General features: G+C 41.5%; 1 protein-coding gene across 2 annotated transcripts in view; it reads right to left on the reverse strand.

Annotated features, from left to right (window-relative positions):
- The window catches only part of LOC124048417 (breast cancer type 1 susceptibility protein homolog), a 44,667-nt gene that overhangs the window by 15,291 nt on the left and 16,251 nt on the right, over positions 1-13,125 (reverse strand). Inside the window, exons 13-18 of one of the 2 annotated variants that reach the window (XM_046369191.1) lie at positions 11,772-12,013; positions 11,519-11,606; positions 3,379-3,456; positions 3,185-3,225; positions 2,857-2,940; positions 1,430-1,487 (exon numbers count right to left, since the gene is read on the reverse strand). In XM_046369191.1, the coding sequence (XP_046225147.1) occupies positions 1,430-1,487; positions 2,857-2,940; positions 3,185-3,225; positions 3,379-3,456; positions 11,519-11,606; positions 11,772-12,013 (591 nt within the window). Of the gene's footprint in view, positions 1-1,429; positions 1,488-2,856; positions 2,941-3,184; positions 3,226-3,378; positions 3,457-11,518; positions 11,607-11,771; positions 12,017-13,125 lie in introns of both variants that reach the window. The other variant, XM_046369190.1, reaches the window with a different exon arrangement.

Below are 13,125 nucleotides of genomic sequence, written 5' to 3' on the forward strand. Positions count from 1 at the left end.
TCCTCTTGTGACTGCCACAAGTGAGGTGATATGTATATGTGCCTATGTCTGGTTTAAAGTTTTAAACTTTAAACCTTTTAAGAGGGAATGTCCCTTTAAGAGGAAGGGGAGCCGTTTGGGGAACTATTGTGTGTGTACCTGGCAGAGGTTTTTTTTTGTGTGGAAAACCTTTTAAGTAGTCTAGATTCAAAGTTATATTTGTTGCAAATTTTTGTGGATTGTTATGTCAACGACAAAAGGATTCCTTTGTTTTGGAAGTGGCCTTAACATTGAGCTCCCACAACCTTCCTGGGTTTTTTTTGTGTGACTAACTTTATTTGATTAAATATTTCTGCATTTTGAAGGGGGACTGCACATTTTTGCTTTTTGATTAACATTGGGACTATTTTTTGTTGGGATTCTATTCGGACTTTCTAGGATTTTGACTGTTTTTGGTCTAGTTGAAGAAAATCTATTAGTTTGGTGGATTGAAACGCTATCAATATATGCATATTTTGTTAACTTTTCATTTTGTCGGGTCTTAAAAATAAATACAAAGTTTTAAAATTGAACCTTTATTTAACTAGTCAAGTCTTGCTTTGGTCACTCATGTGAAGACATAAGAACACGGTATTTCTTTAAACTTTTATATTGTAGCATGGTTTGAGATCCAAGCTGGTTGTTAAACTCTAGCTATGACTCATCCATAACTTTCAGTCAGTTCTCAACCCTCCCATAGACTATCTGCACATTGCAATTTTTAACCATTCAATACATTGACAGGCACAAAAACAATGGGCTTCAAACTGTTCCCAACGTCAGAGAACTAGTCCTCTATGCCAGAGTGTGCGTGTGTGTCAGTGAGTGTGTGAGTCCTACAGTTCACAGTGGTAAATGAGGGGGACTGGGTAGACAGAGGTGGATTCATTTTCTTGTCTCTATAGAGACAGTGGTACTACCAGGAGCCCTGGGGAGGCTTTCCATAAATGAAGGCCACCTTTTGTTTTTCCTGGCACCCAGTCGTCTTCCTTTTTGCCTTCTCACTTTTATCCTTTATTTAAAAAAATATATCTATACACAAATTAAAAACAGCATAATATCTCGTTCCATTAGCCAACATTCCCAAAGTTCAGCCGACTAGCTGTCACCTGCAAAAGGCTCTAGGTGAAACGGATGATACTTCTAATTTAAATGGACTTCAATTTTGAATGAGGGTACGAGTAGAGAGAGTACTGCATTTTCCCCAAAAAACATTAAAACATCCACCATTACCAAATAAATCAATGGTATTTTCTAAAATAAAAAATTCAAGCAAACCTAAAAAAAAAAAAAAAAAAAAAAAAAATTTTTTTTAAAGTGTTCCATGCTCAACCCATTTCTTGGTGAGGTGAGATTGTGTGTAGTATGGTCTGTAGCGGGTTCTTTTCTGGTCAGCGTTGCAGTTACTTACCAGTGGTCATATCGGTGAAAGGGCCTTGGAAACAGATCTCGTAATCCTTCATCAGCAGCTAGGGAAAGAGAGAGACAGGAGCTCAGTTTAGATTGAGTAAATTCAGGAGATAAGACCTTCATCCACGTGGGGCACAAAGGCCCAAAGCAACATCCAGGTCCTGTGGGACCATAACGTTCCATTCCATCCAGTGGAGCCAAAGTTGGGGGGGGTGGGGGTTCCACCCTGCCTATACAATGGTAGGGAAAACACTGTATTAAACAAAAGCCCTAACTGCTTTTGAATCCAGTGTGGTGTCAAACAGAACATGGGGACAAAAAAAGGCTCAAGCTGTACAGAAATCTCCATGGTAACAGCCATGCTTTTGGCAAAGTGCACCGCCAGTCAGGAACATCTCTACCGTTTACTGTTAATTTAGGCCTATAAATGGGAAAAAAAGTAGGTATCTCTTGAAGTACTTCATTATCAATAGTTAACATTTGTCCAAACAATAAAGTTATTTATAGCCAGTCAAGCCATAAAGCGACAAAACTGATTTCACATCAAAGCCTAGGTTAATATCCATGATACGGTTGGATGTTACGGCTTTAGAAATAAAGCTCCAACCTGTTTGACCGAAAAATGCTCAATCTCAACACCTCAGTCTCCATCCATGATGATCGTTCGCCCGCGGTGGCGGTCTGATGAACAAACATCTCGCTTACATATTTCTCATTTAGACACCTAATGCCCTTCAGGTGGAATTAAAACAAGGACATGGTAACACACACACACACCCTCCCTTTCACCCACCTCCCTACCACCCACCCACCATGCCACTCACATCTTGCAATCAGCAAACGCCTAGAATACCAATTTATCGGTTTGACTGTCTGTCCTGTTCGTCTGGCGACAGCGAGCGAATGTGAACACGGCAGTCTGTCTGAAGCCATTAAGGTGGAGAGACTGTAATCGGGTCCTCAAATAGGCCTGAAATTACTGGTTAATTCAATTAGGGGCCTCCTCAAAGCAGCCAATAATACCAACATGACATCAAGCCATTTCAAATTTCCTCTTCAGTTGCAAAGGTTCCTCTGCTGCTGCTTTCAGATCTGGCCCCACTCCAAAAGGAGACGAAAGCACCATTAGAAAATGGGTTTGACTTTTTAAAGCAGGACTAGGCGTGTACTCCAAGATGACATATCTAGTGGTTTGAAGCAGGTGCTGGAGATCAAAGAATCTGTTCAGCAAAAAGTTTTTAAAAAGTAAAAGACTGCACACATCTTGTAATATGGGGGTGTATTAGTGTACATGCAATATGGGGTAATAAATTGTAATAGAATACCTAGGTGTACATTTGGGGTGGAATAGTGCAGGTGTGACATGGGGTGTGGGATGTATTATGGGGTGTAATAGTGAAGGTGTAACAGAACAGGTGTAAAACTCACACTTGTGTCCCCTGTGGTCCGTGCTCTCATGGGCCCTTGGTGATCATGTCCGTTCACAACGTCTCCTCGCACCTCAAATGACGCCTGTGTGGGTTGGGGCGACGAAGGGTTAAAATGTTCTTAATAGGGAAGTCGGTAGTATCATTTGTCATTACGACCAAGACATTATGGAAAAACAATACCAGTACATTACCAAGAAAAATACAAATTAAAGTCCATGCTTCACAAACAGCGTCGCCCATCAATAGTTTAAAAGATTAACTCAATGGGAAACATGGAATATTCTGTAATCTGCTCTTGGAATATGACATGCAACCAGAGTGTGTACCTCATTTAAGACTGTCCCTTGTTTGAAACACTCGGAAATCCCTGTGGAGTATAGGAACAAAAATAATCCTTATATTCAGCAACACAATCGATCCCCATTTTCCTTGAGCTGTGTTACGTAACAAACCTTCCCTTCCCTGTGGTTTCACATGAACACTGGTTTCCCTAAAATCGGTGACGGAACTCTGAACTTACACTGGAAGCTCACCACCCACTTCCTGCCTGCGATGCCCAGGAAGTACTTGAGCGTGCGCTCACACACCAGATCACCATCTGTGACAGACAGACAAACAAACAAACGAGGTAGGGTAGACGTGAGAAAACACACACATAGAACACATAGTTGTGATTTGTGTGTACTTCAATGAATATCGTCCATAGCGTTTCATAAAAATGGCCTCAAAACACTTCGTTAACCTCACCCAATGAAATCACTGTTCACAAATACTTTGTTGCCATGTTGGGGTTTTGATGACAAGATTTTGAAAATGACAGTAAGATCATGAACTGAACTTGGAGAACCAGCAGTAAATGAAATGGTAGCGCAGAGCATCAATCGGAAATCCATAGTCGTATTTTACAGTCACAGTGGAGTACGAGTCAGCATTCTGTGGGAAATGAATGAGTCACCGCATGTGATCCACAACCAGGTTAGTGTCAGGAAGTCCGGTGATACTTCATCAATCTGCGTAATAAAGTTACACCTTTATGAATATGACTTTACACTAGATATCAAGCATGCAGTGGTTGACAGTGCAGAGTAGACAGCTGACCCACGGCAATGAGTGCGTAGGCGAGAGCCCTGCTGTGATCTTAGAGATGGTGCCTGGAGCTTCCTGTCTAGTGGTTGGCCGCACACACACACACACACACACACACACACACACACACACACACACACACACACACACACACACACACACACACACACACACACACACACACACACACACACACACACACACACACACACACACACACACACACACACACACACACACACACACACACTTTCCTATTAGTAAGTCTTGTCCTCAGTTAAGTCTGTCTCAATCCACAACCATCTACAGTGCATTCGGGAAGTATTCAGAGACCTTCACCTTTTTCCACATTTTGTTACGTTACAGCCTTATTCTAAAATGGATGAAAGCATTTCTCTCCTCATCAATCTACACACAATGCCCCAAAATGACAAAGCAAAATATCACATTTCCATAAGTATTCAGACCCTTTACTCAGTACTTTGTCAAAGCACCATGGTCAGCGATTACAGCCTCGAGTCTTCTTGGGTATGACGCTCAAAGCTTGGCACACTTGTATTTGGGGGATTTCTCCCATTCTTCTTTGCAGATCCTCTCAAGCCCTGTTTGATCATGTTCAAGTCCGGCCTCTGGCTGGGCCACGCAAGGACGTTCAGATACTTGCCCCGAAGCCACTCCTGCGTTGTCTTGGGTGTGGGCTTAGGGTTGTTGTCCTGTTGGAAAGGTGAACCTTCAACCCAGTTGGAGGTTCTGAGCGCTCTGGAGCAGGTTGTCATCAAGGATCACGCTGTACCTTTCTCTGTTCATCTTTCCCTCGATCCTCACTTGTCTCCCAGTCCCTGCCGCTGAAAAACATCCCCACAGCATGATGCTGCAACCACTATGCTTTCCTGTAGGGATGGCGCCAGGTTTCCGCAAGACGTGACGCTTGGCATTCAGGCCAAAGAGATCAATCTTGGTTTCATCAGACCAGAGAATCTTGTTTCTCATGGTTAGAGTCCTTTAGGTGCCTTTTGGCAAACTTCAAGCGGGCTGTCATGTGCCTTTTACTGAGGAGTGTCTTTCGTCTGGCCACTCTACCATAAAGGCCTGATTGGTGGAGGGCTGCAGAGATGATTTCCTCTGTGGAAATAGGAGAACCTTCCAGAAGGACACTCTGGAGCTTTGTCACCTCCCTGACCAAGGCTGTCACACCCTGCCCTTAGTATTCTTTGTTTTCCTTGTTATTTTGGTTAGGTCAGGGTGTGACATGGGTGATGTATGTGTTTTTTCTTGTCTAGGGTTTTTTGTATGTTTATGGGGCTGTTTCCTTTCTAGGTATATTGTATGTCTATGGTTGCCTAGATTGGTTCTCAATTAGAGGCAGCTGTCTATCGTTGTCTCTGATTGGGAACCATATTTAGGCAGCCATATTCTGTGGGTACTTTGTGGGTGAATGTTTCCGTGTCGGTGTTCGTTTCACCACACGGTACTGTTTCGGTTATTCACGTTTCGTTTATTGTTTTGTAGTGTTTCGGTTTATTCATTAAAAACAACTATGGACACTTACCACGCTGCATTTTGGTCCGATCCCTGCTACACCTCTTCAGACGAAGAGGAGAAAATCAGCCGTGACAAAGGCCCTTCTCCCCCGATTGCTCAGTTTGGCTGGGCGGCCAGCTCTAGGAAGAGTCTTAGTGGCTCTAAACTTATTCCATTTAAGAATAATGAAGGCCACTGTTCTTGGGGACCTTCAATGCTGCAGAAATGTTTTGGTACGCTTCCCCAGATCTGTGCCTTGACACAATCCTGTCTCGGAGCTCTACGGACAATTCCTTTGACCTCCTGGCTTGGTTTTTACTCCGACATGCACTATCAACTGTGGGACCTTATATAGACAGGTGTGTGCCTTTCCAAATCATGACCAATCAACTGAATTTACTACAGGTGGACTCCAACCAAGTTGTAGATACATCAAGGATGATCAATGGAAACAGGATGCACCTGAGCTCAAATTTGAGCTTAGGTCTCATAGCAAAGGGTCTGAATACTTATGTAAATAAGGTTTCACTTAGAAATATTAATAATAATTATACATTAGCAAAATTTTCTAAAAACCTGTTTTCACTTTGGCATTATGGGGTGTTGTGTGTAGATTGATGGTAATTTATAATTTTAGAATAAGGCTGTAACGTAACAAAATGTGGAAAATGTGAAGGAGTCTGAATACTTTACAAATGCACCGCGAAGAAGTCACCACATTGAGGGCAACATGTCGAGGGCAAGGTTGTATCCATTAGTGCACATTGTAGCAAAACATTTTGCAACAGAAATCAAAAACAATTGTCTCTTAAGTAGAGGCAGTCCCTCCATGTTTCAGTCAGTTTTCTTCCATTTGGTACCTAATGAATATTACTTAGGTGTGGAATTCTAAACGTCTGTTTTAGTCTAATGACCATGGTGAGAACTCTTTCTCGCACACAGACCCAAACTTTCCTCCTCCTACTCCTCCTCAACCTTTCACTGCCCCCGAAAGATCAAGAACCTGCACACTTTCATTTGGCAGTTGCCGGGGTAACGGCTGCCATTAACGTGGCTTCCTTAACGCACTCTTCAGCTAATGTTGTGCTTTGGAGGAGGCGGCTTTGAAATCCAAAGAATCCATCAGAGCACGCAATTAAGGCTTGAAGACTGTGTGTCTGTGTCTGTGTGTGTGTGTGTATAGAGGGCTGTGTGTTTGTGTTAGGGATGGGAATTGCCAGAGAACGGATACAATATTGTCACGATACTTAAAAGTATTCACACCCCTTGACATTTTTCACATTTTGTTGTGTTGCTGCCGGAATTTAAAATGGATGCAATTGCAATTTTTTTTTTTTCTTTCGTCACTGGCCTAAACACAATACACCACAATATCAAAGTGGAATGATGTTTTTCGAATTGTTTACACATAATAAACAAAGAAAAAGCTGAAATGTATTGAGTTAATAAGTATTTAACCCCTTTGTTATGGCAAGCCTAAATATGTTCAGGAGTAAATATTTGCTCATAATGAGTTGCATAGACTGCAATGATAGTGTTTAGCATGATTTTTGAATGACTGCCTCGTCTCTGTACCCCACACACACAGACAATTGTAAGGTCCCTCAGTCGAGCAGTGAATTTCATACACAAAGACCAGAGATTTTCCAATGCCTTGCAAAGACAGGCACATATTGGTAGATGGGTAAAAATTTAAAAGCAGACATTGAATATCCCTTTAAGCATGATGAAGTAATTACGTGCCTTCAGAAAGTACTCATACCCCTTGACTTATTCCGCAGTGTTACAGCCAAAATTCAAAAAGGATAAAATGTTTTTTTAAATCACCCATCTACACACAATACCCCATAATGACAAAGTGAAACCCTTTTCGAAATTGTTGGAAATTTATTGAAAATGAAAGAGAAATATTGAATTTACAAAAGTATTCACACCCGTGAGTCATTAAAGTTTGAATCACCTTTTGGCAGCGATTGCAGCGGAGAGTCTTTCTGGGTACGTCTCAAATAACTTTGCCCAAATGGAATTACCCATTTATTATTTTCGAAATTCTTCAAGCTCTGTCAAGTTGGTTGATGATCACTGCTAGACAACCATTTGGTTGTCATAGTTTTTCAAGTAGATATAAGTCAACTAACTCAGCCACTCAGGAACATTTTATGTCTTCTTGGTAAGCAACACCAGTGTCGATTTGGCCACGTGTTTTAGGTTATTGTCCTGCTGAAAGGTGAATTCATCACCTAGTATCTAGTGGAAAGTGGACAGAACCAGGTTTTCCTCTAGGATTTTGCCTGTCCTTAGCTCCATTCAGTTTCTTTTTTATCCTGAAAAACTCCCCAGTCCTTAACCAATTACAAGCATAACTATAAGATGATGCAGCTACCACTACGCTTGAGAATATGGAACGTCGTACTCAGGAATGCATTCTATTTTCAGCAAATATAACACTTTGTATTCAGGACAAAAACGGAATTGCTTTGCCACATTTTTTGCAATATTTTATTTAGTGCAAACAGGATGCATGTTTTGGAATATTTGTTTTTCTATACAGTCTTCCTTCTTTGTACTCTGTCAATTAGGTTAGTATTTTGAAGTAATTACAACATTGTTGATCCACCCTCAGTTTCTCCTATAAAATCCATTAAAATGAACAGTTTAAAATATAACGCTTTTTATTCAGGACATAAAGTTAATTTCATTGCCACATGTTTTGCAGTACTACTTGTGCCTTATTGTAAACCGGATGCATGTTTTGGAATATTTCTATTCTGTTCAAACTTCCCTTTCACTGTGTCATTTAGGTTAGTATTGTGGAGTAACTACTATGTAGTTGATCCATCCTCAGTTTTCTATCACAGCCGTTAAACTGTTTTAAAGTCACCATTTGCCTCGGTGAAATCCCCGAGTGGTTTCCTTCTTCTCCGGGCAACTGAGTTAGGAAGGACGCATGCATCTTTGTAGTGACTGGGTATATTGATAAATCATCCAAAGTGTAATTAATAACGTCACCATGCTCAAAGGACTATTCAATGCCTTATCGTTGTTGTTTTTATGTAAATGTAATATAAATGTAAAATGTAAATGTTTTTACCCATCTACCAATAGGTGCCCTTTGCGAGGCATTGGAAAACCTCCCTGGTCTTTGTGGTTGAATCTGTGTTTTAAATTCACTGCTTGACTGAGGGACCTGACAGATAATTGTATGTGTGGGGTACAGAGATGAGGTAGTAATTCAAAAAAATCACAGAGTCCAATGAACTTATTATATGGCCCGTTAAGCAAACTTTACTCCTGAACTTATTTAGGCTTGCCATAGCAAAAGGGGTTGAATACTTATTGACGCAAGACAATTAACTTATAAGAACATACCGTACCAGTCAAATGTTTGGACACACTGCATTCAAGGGCTTTTCTTCATTTTTACTATTTTATACATTGTAGCATAATAGTGAATCAAAACTATGAAAAGAGAAAGTGTGTCCTCCACAATCACCGAACCTCAAACCAATTGAGATGGTTTGGGATGAGTTGGACCACAGAGTGAAAGAAAAGCAGCCAACAAGTGCTTAGCATATGTGGGTACTCCAAGACTTGGAAAAGCATTCCAGGTGAAGCTGGTTGAGAGAATGCCAAGCATGCGCAAAGCTGTCAAGGCAAAGGGTGGTGGCTACTTTGTAGAATCTATAATATATATTGATTTGTTAAACACTTTTTTGTTTTATTACATGATCCCATGTGTTATTTCATCGTTTTGATGTCTTCACTATTATTCTAAAATGTAGAAAATAGTCCAAAATAAAGAAAAGCCCTTGAATGAGAGTGTGTCCAAAATTCCACTTCGACATTATGGGGTATTGTGTGTAGACCAGTCACACAAATTCTACATTTAAATCCATTTTAAATTGAGGATGTAACAACAAAATGTTGAAAATGTCCAGGGGTGTGAATACTTTCTGAAGGTACAGTAGCTAGTACCTACTGGCTAAAACTTGACATTTACAGATACCGATACTGATGATACTCCCAGGGCGGCAGGTAGCCTAGTGGTTAGAGCGTTGGACTAGTAACCACTAGTCGTTCTGCCCCTGAACAAGGCAGGTAACCCACTGTTCCTAGGCCATTATTGAAAGTAAGAATTTGATTTGTTCTTAACTGACTTGCCTGGTTAAATAAAGGTAAAAAAATAAAATAAAAAGCTTATAGGCCTAACTGTCACGCCTTGGTCATTGTATTTTGTGTTTTCGTTATATATTTGGTTAGGCCAGGGTGTGACATGGGTTTATGTTATTGTATTTTCGTATTGGGGTTTGTAGTATTTGGGATCGAGGCTGATTAGGGGTGTTGTATAGGCTTGGCTGCCTGAGGCGGTTCTCAGAGTCAGGTGATTCTCGTTGTCTCTGATTGGGAACCGTATTTAGGCAGCCTGAGTTTCACTTTGTATTTCGTGGGTGATTGTTCCTGTCTCTGTGTAGTTTCACCAGATACGCTGTAATTAGGTTTCACATTCCATTTGTTGTTTTGTATTTTGTATAGTTATTTCATGTGTCACTTTTTCTATTAAAGTCATGAGTAACCACTACGCTGCATTTCGGTCCGACTCTCTTTCTACAAACGAAGAACGCCGTTACACTAACGTGTATTGTGAAGGTTATACAATAAATCCTTTGTCCTCCCTGTGTTGTACACTTACAATATAATCAAGAAGTATTGTTAAGGAAACTGTCCACTGGCACTCAGACAAGGATGCATAAATACAGCGGAACATATTACAACTGACCCGTGTTATATTCAGCCGTGGCCTCAACCAAGGCACGGAGTGCAAAATGCCACAAAACCATGCTATTATATACACTCCGGTTTAATGAGTTGCGAAATAAATGTAGTCGCAGTGGAAAGCTCGGATACCCCCTTTCAAAAGTGCTTTTAGAATAATATTGAAAATGTATTTAGCATAAAAATGTACATAAATAATTTGCATACATGTCAAAGTGTAGGTGATATGCGAATTAGCTTACAGCTTCTCATGTCTACACCAATGCTGAAATGGAGATGCCTGAAAATGTAGCCAACTTTAATTAGACGTTTGATTACATAAATATAGGCTAAACGCCAGTCGTGTTTGATAGATGTAATGAAGGACAAACGTCAAGGTCTAAAAGGCTTGATTCTGTCGGCATACTTAAAGCACGGCTCATTCACATTGGAGAGAAATGACAGTGCCTGCTATGCACCGCCCATTGGAATCGGAGTTGAGGCAATCAGCATTTTGAAACCCTTCAACCAAACTTAATTGCTTGTCATTTTATAAGGCATGTCTACCTAATCTTGTTTCAAAGTAGTCTAGCCAAAAACCGACCGTTGAAATGTTGAGGTAATTATTAATGCCGTGAGCTTATTTCTGCGGTTATAATGTGAAGAAATAAGTTAATCAACATTTTAAGCTAAATGTTCTGATCGGTTGCATCAGCCTCATTGCTTTTTTACATTTATTTTTGATTTACAGTGGTTGCATGAATTTGGGATCTTACCGTCCCAGAATCTGTTTTGAACTGTGCAAGACATTTTTCTTTTCTATTGTCTCCGGGACGACTAGGCCAGTGATTATGCCGTTCATTTCTTGTCTTGTTGGCTGAGGAGAGATAAATGTGGACAGTTCTTCTATCATCTTCAAAGGGTGCCCCGGAATTCGACAAGGACGCACGCCATTGAATCGGTCTTCACTTGTACTTCGGAGCTGTGAGGTCTGTGAGAAGGACCTGATCACGTGACCGGCATTGGCTAAGAAGAATTGAGATCTGAGAAAGCCATGTGAGTGAGAGGTGCTTCAGAGCACAGCGATTGATAGCAGGGGGAAGGGAATTATAATGATTATATTCAGCCGAAGGGCGCATTGGCCACAAGGCATGGTTTTTTGGAGGGGGGGGCATTATGGACACACAAGGGGGAATCAAAGGCCATGCTGCCGTGAAATTCACATCCTGGACCTACCCGAATTAGTCCAAAAATAAATACTGTTTTAATTTTCTGTAGTGAAAAGGTCACCCCACACTAACCTGTGTTCATGATGACATGGGTGGTCTCGGACGTCACTTGTGAACACACACTGCCTCCCATCCTCTTGGCAAACTTTTTCACCATCGACTGGAGAGAAAGTGGAAAAATCTGTCCTCAGTAAGCAAACTCGAGACTCAAGTGCCACAGAAGTACAACCAGCATCTTAGAAGGTAGATTAAAGTTATATTAAAACCTAATAACATCAAGTATTATCACACATTAAACACCTGGATGTGTCACAGAAACATTTACCTGTTCAGGTGCACTGAGTCCTGATACTACCAGCACCAACTTGACCCCAGCGGGTTCCCGCAGTGGAGTGTGTGTTGATGGGTGGGTGTTGGCAGGCTGGATGACCACCGGGGTATCCTGGACCTCCAGCCCAGCTGAGGGAGCGATGGTCCCGCTGTGCACTCTGACCACTGGCGACACCTGGTTGGGCCTCGCTCTCATGCTGCTCCTTAGGCTCCGTCCTGACTGTCTGCCAAGCAGCCCTGCTGACATAGACACGCAAATACATTCATATACTACAAAATAACACTAATCAAATCAAAACCGTGAACTAACAAACATGTAATACTACTATGGACGTGTATAAAACAGACTAGCTATGACCTCCGTAAGGCAACGACAGTACAGGGACAAAGTAGAGTCACAATTCAACGGTTCAGACACAAGAGTTCCTGCATGTGGCAGGGACTCCAGACAATCACGGATTATAAAGGGAAAGCCAGCCATGTCACGGACACCGTCGCCTCACTCCCGGACAAGCTAAACACCTATTCGCCCGCTTCCAGGAAAAACAACACCTAGCCGCCGACGTGGGCTCCCGATCTCCATGGCCGACGTGAGTAAGGATTTCAAGTGCGTTAACCCTCGTAAGGCTGCCAGCCCAGAAGGCATCCCAAATCTCATCATCAGAGCATGTGCAGACCAGCTGGCTGGTGTGTTTATGGGACATAGTCAATCTCTCCCTATCCCAGTCTGTTGTCCCCACTTCAAAATGTTCACTAGTGATGCACAGATATGACATTTTTGTCCCGATACCAATATCCAACATTTTCCTTGCAAAAAAAAACGTAACTATACTGATACCCCATATTTAAAATTGTTTGCATCCTTTTAAGCATTCTACTACAGTTAAATAGTTAACACCCACATGAACGCAGCAGTCTAAGTTACTACATCTCAGTGCAAGAGGCATCCCTACAGTCCCTGGTCCAAATCCAGGCTGGATCACATCCGGCTGTGATTGGGAGTCCCATAGGACGGTGCACAATTGGGCCAGCGTCGTCCGGGTTTGGCCGGTGTAGGCCGTCATTGTAAATAAGAATTTATTCTTAACTGACTTGCCTAGTTAAATAAAGGTTACACGCGCACACACACTGACCAAAAAGTTATTTTGAGGGCATTTACATATGTCCCCATTTCCAGTAAAACATCATCAAAACCAATCTTTCACTTACTTGCCGTTTCGTTGTTCATTTGTTCATTCTCAACCAGGATTTCTATTTTTATTTTATCTTTATTTAACCAGGTAGGCTAGTTGAGAACAAGTTCTCATTTGCAACTGCGACCTGGCTAAGATAAAGCATAGCAGTTCGAC

This window comes from Oncorhynchus gorbuscha, linkage group LG11 (genome assembly GCF_021184085.1).
Source record: "Oncorhynchus gorbuscha isolate QuinsamMale2020 ecotype Even-year linkage group LG11, OgorEven_v1.0, whole genome shotgun sequence".
Classification (NCBI taxonomy): Eukaryota; Metazoa; Chordata; class Actinopteri; order Salmoniformes; family Salmonidae; genus Oncorhynchus; species Oncorhynchus gorbuscha.